This window comes from Struthio camelus, chromosome 17 (assembly GCF_040807025.1).
Source record: "Struthio camelus isolate bStrCam1 chromosome 17, bStrCam1.hap1, whole genome shotgun sequence".
Lineage (NCBI taxonomy): Eukaryota > Metazoa > Chordata > Aves > Struthioniformes > Struthionidae > Struthio > Struthio camelus.
Window position 1 is genome coordinate 18,941,768 of NC_090958.1, and position 13,121 is coordinate 18,954,888.

General features: G+C 43.8%; 1 protein-coding gene across 7 annotated transcripts in view; it reads right to left on the bottom strand.

The window, feature by feature from the left end:
• Window positions 1-13,121, bottom strand: part of SSH1 (slingshot protein phosphatase 1) — a 43,521-nt gene that overhangs the window by 13,198 nt on the left and 17,202 nt on the right. For 2 of the 7 annotated variants that reach the window (XR_011134997.1, XM_068910746.1), the window contains exons 3-9: window positions 7,690-7,793; window positions 5,605-5,669; window positions 4,823-4,944; window positions 3,305-3,373; window positions 2,800-2,865; window positions 1,267-1,461; window positions 906-999 (exon numbers count right to left, since the gene is read on the bottom strand). Coding sequence is in view for 6 of the 7 variants with exons in the window: in XM_068910746.1 (XP_068766847.1) it covers window positions 906-999; window positions 1,267-1,461; window positions 2,800-2,865; window positions 3,305-3,373; window positions 4,823-4,944; window positions 5,605-5,669; window positions 7,690-7,793 (715 nt within the window). In the remaining variant the exon portion in view is untranslated. The other 5 variants (XM_068910750.1, XM_068910751.1, XM_068910747.1 and 2 more) reach the window with 5 other exon arrangements.

The window sequence follows — 13,121 nt, forward strand, 5'->3', positions numbered from 1 at the left end:
CATCTGCATCGTAAAAATAATTTAAGCAATAATAAGTCAGTCCTTGGAGAGCAGCTAACATACAAATGTGAAACCCATTAGAAGCAAGAGGTGAATGATGGCAGCATCACTGGTGAAAAGAGAATCTAGAGATTTCCAGTATTTTCCCTTTTTAAAATGTCAGGGCACAGGTATACAGTTCTTTTACTGCAGCTCAGCTTGAGGAAGGTGCACATGCAAAGCAGATCCAGTCTAGCTTTAGCCTCAACCTGTGACTCTCCATCCAAAGAGTCACTTGCAAAATTTTGCCTGCAAGCCACTGACTGCTCACAAACATAGAAAATAAAACCTTAATATTGAAGCCAACAAGGAGAAAGACACTGCAGCACATAATTTGCTCTGCACTGTCCACGAGTGAGTGAGTATCAGGTCACTCACCTAAAACAACCATGTATATTCACAGTTGTGAGGGCTCAAGCCACCAACTGCATGTTCTGAAAATGCTACCTTTGCTTGTGTGATTCACAGGGATGCCCTGAAAAGCAAAAGTGGCTGCAAATTCATGGCTTGGACATGCCTACATGTGCTACAACCAGCTGTAATGCAGGTATCATCTCTAATGCCACTCTGTTGGCAAAGAAACAGGCACTTTGCACTTCAGAGTCAAATACTTGTTACTAAGGACATGAAACATTCACTCTGATGTTGATATTACCCTAATTTTCCTGCTGGAGACACAGAGGCATAGCAAAGCTTTTAAAGGAACAGCTGAAAAGCCACTCACTCAAACACCAACAGCCAACACTCAAAAAAGCCAACACTCAAAAGCCAACAACACCTAGTCATATGGCGTCCCTTTATCAATGCAACACTCCAGAAAAGGAGTCTAGCAGGAAGGATAAGATAGCAGCCGATTTTATACTTGCCTCCTTGGAAGTCACATTTTCCAGGTCTTTGCTCATCATGATGCTCCGGAGCTTGGCTTTAATGAGCCGTTCTGTTCGTTCCCTTTCAGTTGGCCTAAAAGGGAAAAGGAAAGGATGTACCCAGTCAGGCAGTAAACACACTCTCCTGAGATGTGCAAGTTGTGCACTACAGAGGAATGCTGGGAAAGACTCACATTTAGTAAACTGACCAGAATAACAGGGGGAACAAAAAAATAAAAACAAAAAACATTAAGACTTTTATGAAATGAAAGGAAATGAACCACTAGAAAAAACAAAAGGGAGAAGAAGAGATTTTTCTTGTGAGCCAAGCTAACATTTTCTAATAAAACTTAGAACTGACTTGTCAACAAACAGAGCTGGAGAGTCCGGGCGGGTGGACTCCAAGTCCTGCATTGCATTCCACTCATTGATGCAGCTCTGATCAGAGCTGATGCAGCTTTCATAGTACGTGGCCCAGACCAAGGCCATTCCACCAGGGAAGTAGTTGTACCTTCTTGCAACTTCACAGGCTTTATGGAGGATCTGTAAAGCAGACCTGCCAAGTTTGGAGAACAAAGTTATACAGGTGTGAGCAGCAGGAACATACAGAGCAGGATCTCAAGAGATTTTCACAGAGGAAAAAGGTTTTTTTTGCCTTTTTTTTTTTTTGAGAGCAAGCGAGATAGAGAGAGCGAGAGCAATGCAGGTTTATTGCATGCGAGTTCAGAGAGGGCACAAGCTGTATCTTGGAGGCTTATCAAGCGCTGGTCCAAAGCAAAGGCTAGCATTTTCTTTCAATCAATGGGCAAGAATGAGGCACAAGTCACTCTGGGATCTAATCATCAGCTAACTTGCAAAGCTAGACTAAAGAAAAATAAAGAACATGGACAATTTTCAAACTACCTTCAACAAGGAGTCCAATGCATATTTACCAGCATTCTTGGTCCCTGACGTGCTCCAGGGACAGAGCCCAGATTGAGTCATTTGTTTTTGTAAATTCTAGCATTAATTTTTCCTTTTTTTTTTCCCCCCCTCTCCTACCTCCTCCTTTTTTCTTAAGGCTCTACTCTGAAGTTATCATTATACTGAATACATTAACTACATCTAAGGCTGCCAATAGGAGGGCCACGTTCAAAAATGGCAGGAACAAGCATTTCATTTGTTTCTGTACCAAATCATCCCTAACATGACATCCTTCTCTACATCTGTATCTTCTCCCTATCAGAGGTTACAAGAACAGGGATCTCATTAAGCTCCAACCGGAGCTCCACCGGCCAGGCCAAAATACATGCATTTGTTATATTAGGGGCAGGGGAGCAGTCTCTTCAGGAAGGAATTTTCTGGCACAGCCGCTGCTGATTCAGCTGTCTCTGCTTCAGTGTTTTGGAATCCCTGCGCACGGGAGAGGCGACAGGAGCCGAAAGGTGAACGCGAGCCTGGGGCGGCACGGAAAGTTTTCACGCAGCAGGAACCCCGGCCTGGCTGCAGAAACAGGGCAGAGCCCTGCAAATGCCATCAGATTGGCAATGGCTCATCAGACTCCTTTTTCAACCAGTTAGAAAAACAGACACAGAGAAGACAGACAGGGTTTGCAGCCTGAGGAATTCAGGTTGGTCTTTCATGTTTATTCACCTCATTAGTGCCATTTCCCATCATCCTTATATTAAAGGACACAAAGCTGCCCTGAACAGAAGCAGCCTACTTTTGGATCAGTACTCTCACAATCCCTTTATAGTGTTGCTACCTGCTGACACAGGGAAGCAGTATCTCTACTGCAGCTCACCAAACACTAGTTATGGAGAATGTTAAAGTGCACTTTGCTTATTTAATTTACTCACAGAAAATTTATTCCCAGAAACGTCTCTTTCTCAGCAAAGCTAATTAACATACATACCACATGGCTTGCACTGACACTGGCTTGAAGATGTGCATTCTCCCTGCGGTGCTCACACTGAAGCCACTAATGGAGAGAAGAAAACAGTCACAAACTGCTCCTCTGCATCAGGAGCTGCGCTCTATAAACAGCTACTGCAAGGAAGCTACAGGGAAGGTGGAAGCCAACACTCACAGTCAAACAGAATCAGGGATGAGAATTTGTATCACCTGACTGACTATCCAACATCCTCCCAAATAAGAATGTCAAGTGAACAGCTTTCCCTGCTGTACACCACAAGGAATTAAAATTCCACCTGTTGGGTGGAATTTAAGAAAACATTCACTGGGTGTTACAGGTTTCACTAGCAGCATGGGGGCAACAAGAGAAAAAAACCCAGTGACTAAAAGGACTGCAGTGATGAATCCAGAATTGGAACTTCATTTGCAAGGTGACAGAGTCTCTCCTAGAGCGGCCCCCGGCAGGAAAGGACATTCACGTTTATCCTTTTAATGTGGTTTCTTACCCATCACCATCAAGATGGATTTTAGTATCACTCCACAAACGAAGAACCATTCCTATAGTGCAGCTTTTACTGGAAGAGAAATTGTTATGCAGGATGTTAAATACAGGCCACAACATGGTCATGTCGATATTTTAAATTATGAATACTCTTTTCATTTTTAAAATTCCAAGTCTTGCTCTAGTAATTCCTAGTAATATCTTAGACCATTTAACACCTCAACACACAGGGAGGTCAGCAAGCTGAAACCTAAAGATCTACTCTTATATTAGTACGCCCACTGCTCCACAGGGCTGGAGAAACAACAGCACAGCAGCAAGAGTCACAAAGCCACCTCTTCTCTCCCCTCCACACCAATGGTCTGCCAGGAAGTGCTGTGGCATCTGCCCCATCATCTTTACTCCTCTCACCCTCATAAGACCAGTGCAAGGAAGATCCCTCAACAGGATACAAAGGCAGATCACAGTGATCTGGCTGCAGAGATTCAGCTCACTGAAGGGAGGCAGAAAAAACCTTGGTAGGTGGCAGAGCAGCTGCCTGGCCTTCCCAAAGGGGACCCAAGGGGCCTTTCAAAGGACTGCGTTCAGTTTTCACTTCATCACTTTGGTGGTAGAAAAAGACTAAAAGGATTTTATGAGTTTACCTAATCCAAAGGACACTTTCATTTCAGAGAAGCAATCTGGCAAGAAAACTATACTATAATGGGTACCAGTAACTTTCAACTAGTAAATAATTAAGCTGCCAAGATATTAAACTTTTAAAGGAAATCAGTATGCATACAATAACAGCAAGTTAGCAAAGAACTCGGGAGCTTTTTTGAAGCCTTCAGCCTCTTTCTACCTCAGATCAAAGGAGCTGACAGGCCCATTTGAACACACGTGGGGACAATGTGCACTTTAGAGCTTTGTGAGAAAAAATGTTTTTTATTAAATACATGTAAAAGGAATAAAACCCACAAAAGTGCCTGACTGCTCAAACTGTCAGCAGTCAAAACACTAACAGCTGAGCAGTGACACTTCAGCCAGAGCCATGGAGTCCCTCAACAAAGCCGCGAATGCCAACAGACTTCATTCCGCATGAAGCCTTTCCTTAATTAACAAAAACTTTAGCGTTCAAGGGAAACAGTAATCGAAACAGCAGCCAACTGTACAGTTAGAATGGATTTGTCGATTGGTAAGTAGCCAGCCCCCTAAGGAGAATTACTGTTAGCTGGGGGGAGAGGGGAAAGAGGAGCTGGGTTTGTTTGCCTTTAAAAAGGAATTCATATCTATTTTGTTATTTCCAAAACAAAGTGCAGCGTTTCAGATCTGCAAAGATATCTAGGGCTTTTGCTTTCATTCCCTACTGTGAATGGGGAACATTTCAAAACGTACATGCATTTGAGGAGCTGAAATTTGTTTTCTGGGTTGTTCTACCTTATCCTTTCCAAGAATCACAAAAGTTATACAGGAAATTAGGGTCTCTCTTGTTAAAAAAACAACATTGGGCTGTATAGGAAGCCCAGCCTTGCCTTAGCCATACCTCTCCTTGCTGGAGAAATCCACTCCCAGCAGAATGTTCTCTTCTGTGTCCTGTCGCCCGCTGCTGTATACAACCACCATGTACCGGACTCTGTCAGTCCATACGCTTTCCAAACGGACAGCCTAGAACAGGATAACCAAGCTCTGCAAACCAGCTTTTGGATGAACATTACTTCCATTACTGACTATCATTTTTTGAAGTGTAGCGGAGAACTTATTACAAAATTCAACCTGAAGTTTTTTCCAAAGCAGCTGAACTAGCAAGTTGGCAAATAAGCTGTACTGGAAATAGAAGCAAGCTCAAAGGATTCTTCCACTCTTAGGAGCCTCCACTGAAACATGGCAGTGATGCTAGAGGGGATAGTTAGCAAGGACTCTTCTGCAGTGATTTTTATACCCTCTGCAGATGTCTTTAAAATACAAAGCCCAGTCCTATTTGGATGCAATTTCAGGAACGATTTAAGACAAATTAACCACAAAGTATCCACTACCAGCAGCTCTTCTCCTGCATTACTGTTTGTGAGCTGACTGGAAAATTACACTTACCAAAAAGAAAAAGTTTCAGCTAGCTCAGCTTCCTGACCTACTCATCACCTAGATGTGAGCACTGGCCCAAAAGGAGTGGGCAGGACCATGCAGTAAGGCTGGCAACCAGCACAGACTTCCTTTGGTTTAAGCTAACTGTGAAACCTGGGATTCGTGAGCTGTTTTCGTGAACTTCTACAAAGCCTATTTCAAATGCCTCCAACAGAAGGGCGGGCAGGACAACGCATCACTTCCTACCAGCTTGATTCTGTCCTCACAGCGAAGGAGGTTGATCATCACCTGGAGGTGCTGGGGCAAATCACCTGCAGAGAAAGCAGAGAAATAATGAGAAGGGGTCTCTCACTTGCTGCCCTAAGAATGGGCATAGTTTTGACTTTCGGGGAAACTGGACATTTCTTGAAGTCAGAAAATGCCACTTAAGGGAGGCCAGTTAAGCTTTACTGTCCCAGCGAATCCTAACGGAAAGAAGCTTCTTGAATGAGTGTAATCTGGTTGTGTAAGAGAATGAAGCTATACAGTATTTGGCAGGTACTACATATATTGTGACCACTTGTGCCTGGCACAAATAATGATATTCTTCCAGCTACAGCATCTTGCAGAAGGCAGTAAAATAAGTGCACTGAGGATGGGGGAGGAAAAGGCAGGAGGAACAATTCTGATTAAAAAAGAAAAATAAATTGCCAAAGGACAAAAAAAGATGTGACTTATGAAACACGTGCAGTACCATGGGTTCAACCCCACCGGCCTACCAAAGGGCATATCTGAACATGAGAAACTTCTGAGGAACAAGGGCTGCAGGAGTGGCCCAGTTTAGGTGATGAATCCTTTCTGTTTCTAACAAAGGGCCATTCACACAACAGGTCCCTTAGGATCTAAAGTGGTGGATGCATTCCTGTTCAGTAAAAATAAGCTAAAGGAACAAAGAATCTACAAGAAAACAAAACAAGTTCACATCTAATAACTTAGTACATCTAATAACTTAGTAATGCACTCATAACTTTCCATATGAGATAAAATTCCTTCCGTAGGATGTTTTCTGGGTATATGAAATTGCTGACAATCAAAGAAACCCAAAGCCAAGCTTGGCATTCAAACACTCTCTTTGTGCTTGGAGTGTTTACTAAGCAGCAGACACACAGTACCACACTGTGCCTTTCCCACATGCTCCTTCACTCAAAATGCCCCGATGATCTTATTTCCACTTTCCCAGTAATCACTTATTCCAAAACTGTCAACGACAGAAGGCATGAAAATACAGGACAAGTAGAATCCACTTTCTTTAACCCCATCTGCTTATCAATCCTAATGTGCTTTCACTGTACAATTTTCTACCATTTCTTCCCAAGAGCTTGGCCCACTGGGAAGAAGAAAACAAACAAAAACAAAAAAGGTGCATTCTTAAACCATGATAAATGCTTACAGGCCAGGTTTTTATGAATTCACTGAAAAGGGGATTTCCTGAAACCAGGAAAGGGAATATAAGGAGCTAAGAAGCATGTGCCTGGCCAGAGACCAAGTCCTGTTGAAATGTTCTTCACTCTTGGTGACAGCATCAACCCCCCCTCCAGCAACACATAGTTTCAAAAAAAAAAAAAAAAAAAAAGGTGGTAATAATAATTTTAAAAAATGCTGTCAGTTCTTCACACAGCCTGGAGTCACGATGTGAGACCTGACCTGGAAGCTGTTGTGGATGCTACAAATTTACTTGTAGGATCCCAAAAGGAGATAGGCAAGTTCACAAAACAGACCTCTGGGAGCACTGGTGACATGGAAAACATCCCTGATACGAAGTCCTGAGCCTCCAGTTATTGGAGGATGGGAAAGCACTCAGGAGAAATATCAGTACCGTGCTGAACCAGGACCTCAGTTCCCCAAGAAGAGGCGAGAGAGCCAGTCCAGCTAATTTTCCTCCCCAAAGGCCAAAGGGGAAGGCAAAGATCAAACCACTGAAGTAGAAACAAGATCCATTTCTTCATTTGAGACTGCAGAAAACATGGATGCATATTCCGTAAAGACTCTGGCTCAGCAGGTTTTCCGGGCTAAAGAATGCTGTGCTGAATGCCATGATGTCTGCAGAGAATAAATTTCTGCTCCAGTCACAATTCCAAGACAATGACAAAAAGTTTAAACAAAGATCCAGTCATCATATGTTCCCATTGAAATCAAGCAGGCTGAAAACCTGGTTTTACTCAGCAGGTTATACAAGGCCCACTGTGGTAATTAGGAGTCATCCACCCACCCATGCGTGCTATTAGCCTGCCAGCATGGACAAGACGAGCAGGAAAGCAAGGAGGAGTTTCAGGACATGATTTAATCCATTACCTGCATGTTTGTGAGGATGCTGAAGACTTCGCTGGCCCTGGGAACTGTTTCCTTGCTGCAAGAAGAGGGCTGCTCCTTTTACCATGAAAAAGCTCTCGCTTAGGCTGGAAAATAAATGGCACAGGAAGTCAACTGAAAGGAAATTGCAGCAAAACATGGGTTAAGGTCAGTATGCCTAGGAAAAGGAAAGGCTTTTTAATGACCAAAACATAGTAGGATTTTGCCATGAGAAGCTGTTCCTAAAGGCTGATTGTGCCACCTTGCAAGGCATGCCTCCAGGGTTCTTCACCACAAAGTGTGTCCTTTTCCAGCAACGCTGTAACTTGGCTGTTACAGGAGGTATTTACTTGAGCTGTCATGTGCTAGAAATGACTTTATCATTCGATTATCAAATTCTGCAACTTAAAAACAGTAGAGGGTAAGACATTTTACAGGCTTAGACCTGTAAAATGACTTGAGATCAAGTTCCAAATCAATCACTTCCTACTAATTTCAGTTCAAGATTTCTCTGGAATGCAAAAACAAGAACGTGCAGCTATGACTTCTCTGTAGGTTTAAGGGGGAAGGGAGGGGAGGATGAAACCTGCACATCATAAAGAGAGAGAGAAAACTGCAGGGGGAAGAGCGACCAACACGATAGCAAAGATGTGGCTTTACTCCGGCTAGGTACAACTGTCCCGGGAAAACGGCAGGTCCTAATTTGTGCAAACACAAAGCTATATTTCCACAGAATCAAATGAAACAGGCCCAAGAACATAACTAAAGAGAAAGATGAATAAAATCAGTAGCTACAGTAAGAACCAGGACAAATCTAATTACATAGTACCATAATGTACTTGTGAGCATTTTAGAAATAGACTTGGACATAAGCGGTAAACTTAGCATTTCCCACAAGACTGAAAATCAACATCTAGTAAGCTACCTTTTAGTTGCCACAGTAACTGCTTACACTGCATTTCTTACACCACTCAAAACATCAGGCAATGACCATCACAAGAGACGTTCCTTGTTTCAAACCTAAATTTACTGCTCTCCTACACTTCCAAACATAGATCATCATTAATTACTGTCTGCAATCTACTAAATATAAATGCTCTGTTGTGAGACTGTGCTACACAGAGTTATACATGCTACAGAAAACGTTCCCACAGGAGTTACTACTCCCAGCACTTCGCCCTGTACTTTATCTAGAGGCTTTGCCCCTTGGTGGAAGGGAGCGCTAAGGCTCCAGTCTAGCCCTGCACTTTTCTGAACAAAGACATGAAGTTACAGCACTCGGCTTTTGCCTTCTGTGAGACTACAGCCAAGGTCCTCTAAGCTATGAGGGTTTTCAGACAAGGCTTCCTAACTTTTCAACTAAATCTTCAAGGTGCAAAATTCCCAGAGAAGCTGAACCAGGTTTAAATTTGAGATTTCAGTTGATTTAAAAAAAAAAAAAAGCGCAAACCCAAATTTTTGCATAGGTTCCAGGCTTTCCAAGTGCTATCTCAGATCAATTAAACGCCCCCAGGCCAGTTATGCTCCGGGCTAATTAAAACAAGCTTTTCTGCGTTTACGCTCCGACCGCGTTCTAACACTCACCACTTCCACTCGCTAGCAAGCGCGTTGTTTCTGAACGCCAGCCCTGCAGCGATTCCCTGCGGCCCGCAACGCGGACTCAGACCTGAGCGCACGCACCTACAGCGAGAATTTCTGTAAACGGGAATTTAGCTCATTCCGTCGGTCTCCCAGGAGGAATCTTGTTTCCCTCTCACATCAGATCTTTCATGCTAACAGGAAAGTGCTTTAAAAGGCCAGAAGTTATACAAAAACAGTGACATCAATACAACGTAAGGATACATCTATACAGTTAGATACCAGCTTCACACACACTCACCTAATTTTTTTTTTCCCCCCCAACAAGAGAAAAGGAATGGTTAGGGAACGCACCAGGAAATAATTCACAGTATCCCTGTCTCAAGAATTTTGGGAAGGTGATAAAGATATCCCAAAGAATATTCTTTTATCCCTAACCAAATAACGACTGAGATTTCTACAGAAAAAGCAAACATGGAAGAGACACGACTCTTTCCACAAAGGCATCAATAACTGATGCTCTGATGGGTCATCTGGTCTGACGTTCTCCTCCGTTGTGGTCAGAAAATGCAGTCAAAGCATCATTTACAATAAAAGAGAATATTCCCAGTTGTAGGAGAATGAGAAAGCTGCACTGCCAGAGCAGAAAGTGGTTGCAGGAAAAAGATAACCCATCTGACAAAATTTTTGTCACCATGTATTCGCCTGCATGGAAATGAACCTGAAAACAAAGCCAAAGAACGCTTATTTCCTAAACCGCGCGCTAACCTTACAAAAGGCAACTTTCCGTAAGTCACGCTGCTCGTATTCCCCGGGCTACCTGCGCTCCCCGATCTCCCCCAAGCCCCTGTTCAGCTATTACCAGCACAGCGCTGCACAGAGGTAACACAGCAGCAAGCCCGAGCGAGCGCTCCTATTTCAGACGACACTGGAGCAGCAGCGTTACCCGACACTATCCCTTATCCACATTCTAGGAACATTCCTCAGCCCCAGTCATCTCATGCAACCGTTCCAGAACAGCTAACAAAACAAAAGTGAGAAAAAGGCAAAGCACAATATTGCAACTCAGTTCTTAAAAACATTTGTAAATCACGCAGTTCCAGTAAACAACCCAGCTCCTTTTTTTTTTTTTTAAATCTCCTAAGAACAAAAATTCTCCAATCGCTAAAGAACATCCCCAACTTCCAAGCCTCAGAAGCAGTGATAAATACTCTAGTAAGCAGCATTTGTTAGCAGCATAAAAACGAGTGGCTTATACATACTAATTTGGACTGGTTTTCTTTGAACAGCAGAAGCATTGTGCTGGCCCAAGAGTCAGACAGAAGTCAGTAAATTTGAAAAGATTCATAACTAACTGTAAAACTCACATCCTTTTGCTTCTAAACCCATAAAAAAAAAGAAAAGAAGAAAAAGAAAGGGTTGACCGTATATTCTGTGAGGAGCAGAGAAATCGCGTCTGTTGATGCTACCCAGGAACTGGATGACTTTTACAGAACACTCTGTCTTCCACTGATATCCTGGCTTGAAAAAGCACTTGTCCTAACATATCCTGATGAAAGAGGGCCATTCAAAAGGGGAAAAAAACAGCTGAAGCTCGTCTAATCATTTCCCTCCTCCAGCCTTTCTCTGTTTGTTTGTTTCCTCTCGCATGCTCTGCGGGCAATGCAGCGCGCATCAGAAAACCCAAAGCAAAACAGCTCGTCTTTGCAGAAAGTCCATATTCGTTTGGACAGGACTAGATAAAAAACATCATATTGACCAACGCCTGTTTTTTTTTTTTTTAAACAATTAAAACACTGCATGCCCCCACTGTAATACATCTATAACCAAAGCATTAGCTGTCAAATTAAAATCCTTCTTCACTTACAGTACGGCTACCCAGATTTGACTCGTGCTTTTTCCAAGTGACTCATGAATTACTGAGCTACTACTGAACAAGAACGTCTTTCAGGTGCTTGGTATTTATTTGTTTGTGGCTGGTTATGATCAAATTCACTGATGACTGTTTCTTACAGATCCTTGACTAACGCCTTCTCCAAGCAGGAACCACAATGGCATACTTGCGTTTCACAAGCACCGCTAGACCAACCAGAGGAAGAAGCAGCTTTCTGTTCAATTTTTATCCTGCCCAACCAGCAAGCACAACAAAAACCACCGATTCCCTGGATGCCCTTCCAGGAATCCTGACCAGCACCGTTACGTTACAAGGGTCGCTTTAAGCGCTGGAATAAACCCGCGGGGTTTGCCACGGCCTCAGGACACTGGTGCGCTCTAGGGCTCCGGGACGGCCACAGAGCGGTCCCCCCCTTCCACTCCACCTCTCACCTTACCAAACCATCTCAGAGGGACCACAGCATTGACCCCCCCCACCCTCCGCCAAGGGAGGTAACAATCTACATGGCAAACAGCTGGGAAATGCCGAGATGGCCGGGGAGCAAACAGGCACGGCTCCGTGCTGGCAGGAGGCTGTCCAGAAAGCAGAGACCCTTCTGCACCCAGCGCTGTGGCACCCCGAGGCCAGGACGGGGAGGCTCTCGAACGGTCACAGCATCGCTGGGAGCGGACGCCAGCGTCTCCCGACTTCGCTGTCCCTTGCTCTATCCACTGGCTCCGCACTGCTTGACTTTGAAGGGAAATATTTCTTCCCCTTTGAGAAACTTCCAGAGGAACGTGGCTGCAACACACATCAATCACATTTCAAGTTGTTTAAGCACACAATAGGCAGTGCCTTTTAATCATTTCAAAATGCCGCTCCCTGGGTCCACAAACGCAAAAAAAGCAGTCTGTTAAAAATACTGGTTTTTGGAACAAGAAGCAGAACTGCTCGTGTTACTGGACAGACAGACAGAGCTGGAAGCCGGTTGCTAGTTGCAGAACAATTTTCCCTAACCAGCTTGCTCTGCCATTGCGGCTTAGGCTGTGGCACGTCCCAGGAATAAAACTTGTATGCCTAGGGTGTGCGAGTTCCCCTTTCTAACGGGAAATCTCACATAATACGTAGCAATGATCACGCATTGCGGGATACAAGAAAATACCATATTAATGCATTTTATAGCTGTCTACCTCATTTGACCTCAGAATAAGCGTCCATCCGCAGAAGTTTGTGCAGAGAACACCACTTTCACTAGGAAGACGCAGCCAAGCCTAGGGTAGATTCAGCAGTCTCTTACTAGTCTAAGAATTTAAAAAAATCTCATCGAACTAAAATAGGAAGAAGGTGGCAGAATAGAGAATCGCCAGTCTGTGATTGCCCAGGTATCCTTGCTCCTCGCAGATCTATCACGAGGCTCATTTAATGCATACAGCGCTCAGGGAGCCTGTCCTTACGACCATACCTGCAAAGAACTGGGCAACATCTCCTGAGCCAGAATGAACTCATTATCTTTGTATTTGCTGTTGACCACTAAGAGGAGTCCATTTCATGTAGCCAGTGTTCAGATCTGCTTGCTTATAGCTCTGTTTTTAAAAAGTATGCAAGTTACTACTGAGTTCTTTAAACCATCTCACTTAGTGAACAAAAGCAGACTTCCACTGTGCCCAGGTTTGCTCTGCCATTTTATGTGAGGACAAGGATAGTCCCATACTCCACCAAAGGCAAGTTTGAGGGCAGAAAGCTAAGAAACTACAACGGTGAATTCACAAATACGTTCGCTCCTTGCACACCCAGGCAAAAGGGAGCTGGTTGTTTGCACCCAGCATCACCAGAAGACCAAGGTACATACACCTGATGGCTCTCAAAGCTTGCCTCAGCTCACACCTATCTGCCTGACAATTAAGTTAAATCATCTTCTCTCAGAGAGACTATATTCCAGATGCCCTTATCAAGCTATCTGAAACCCAGTGCTTGCTTTGCTTCT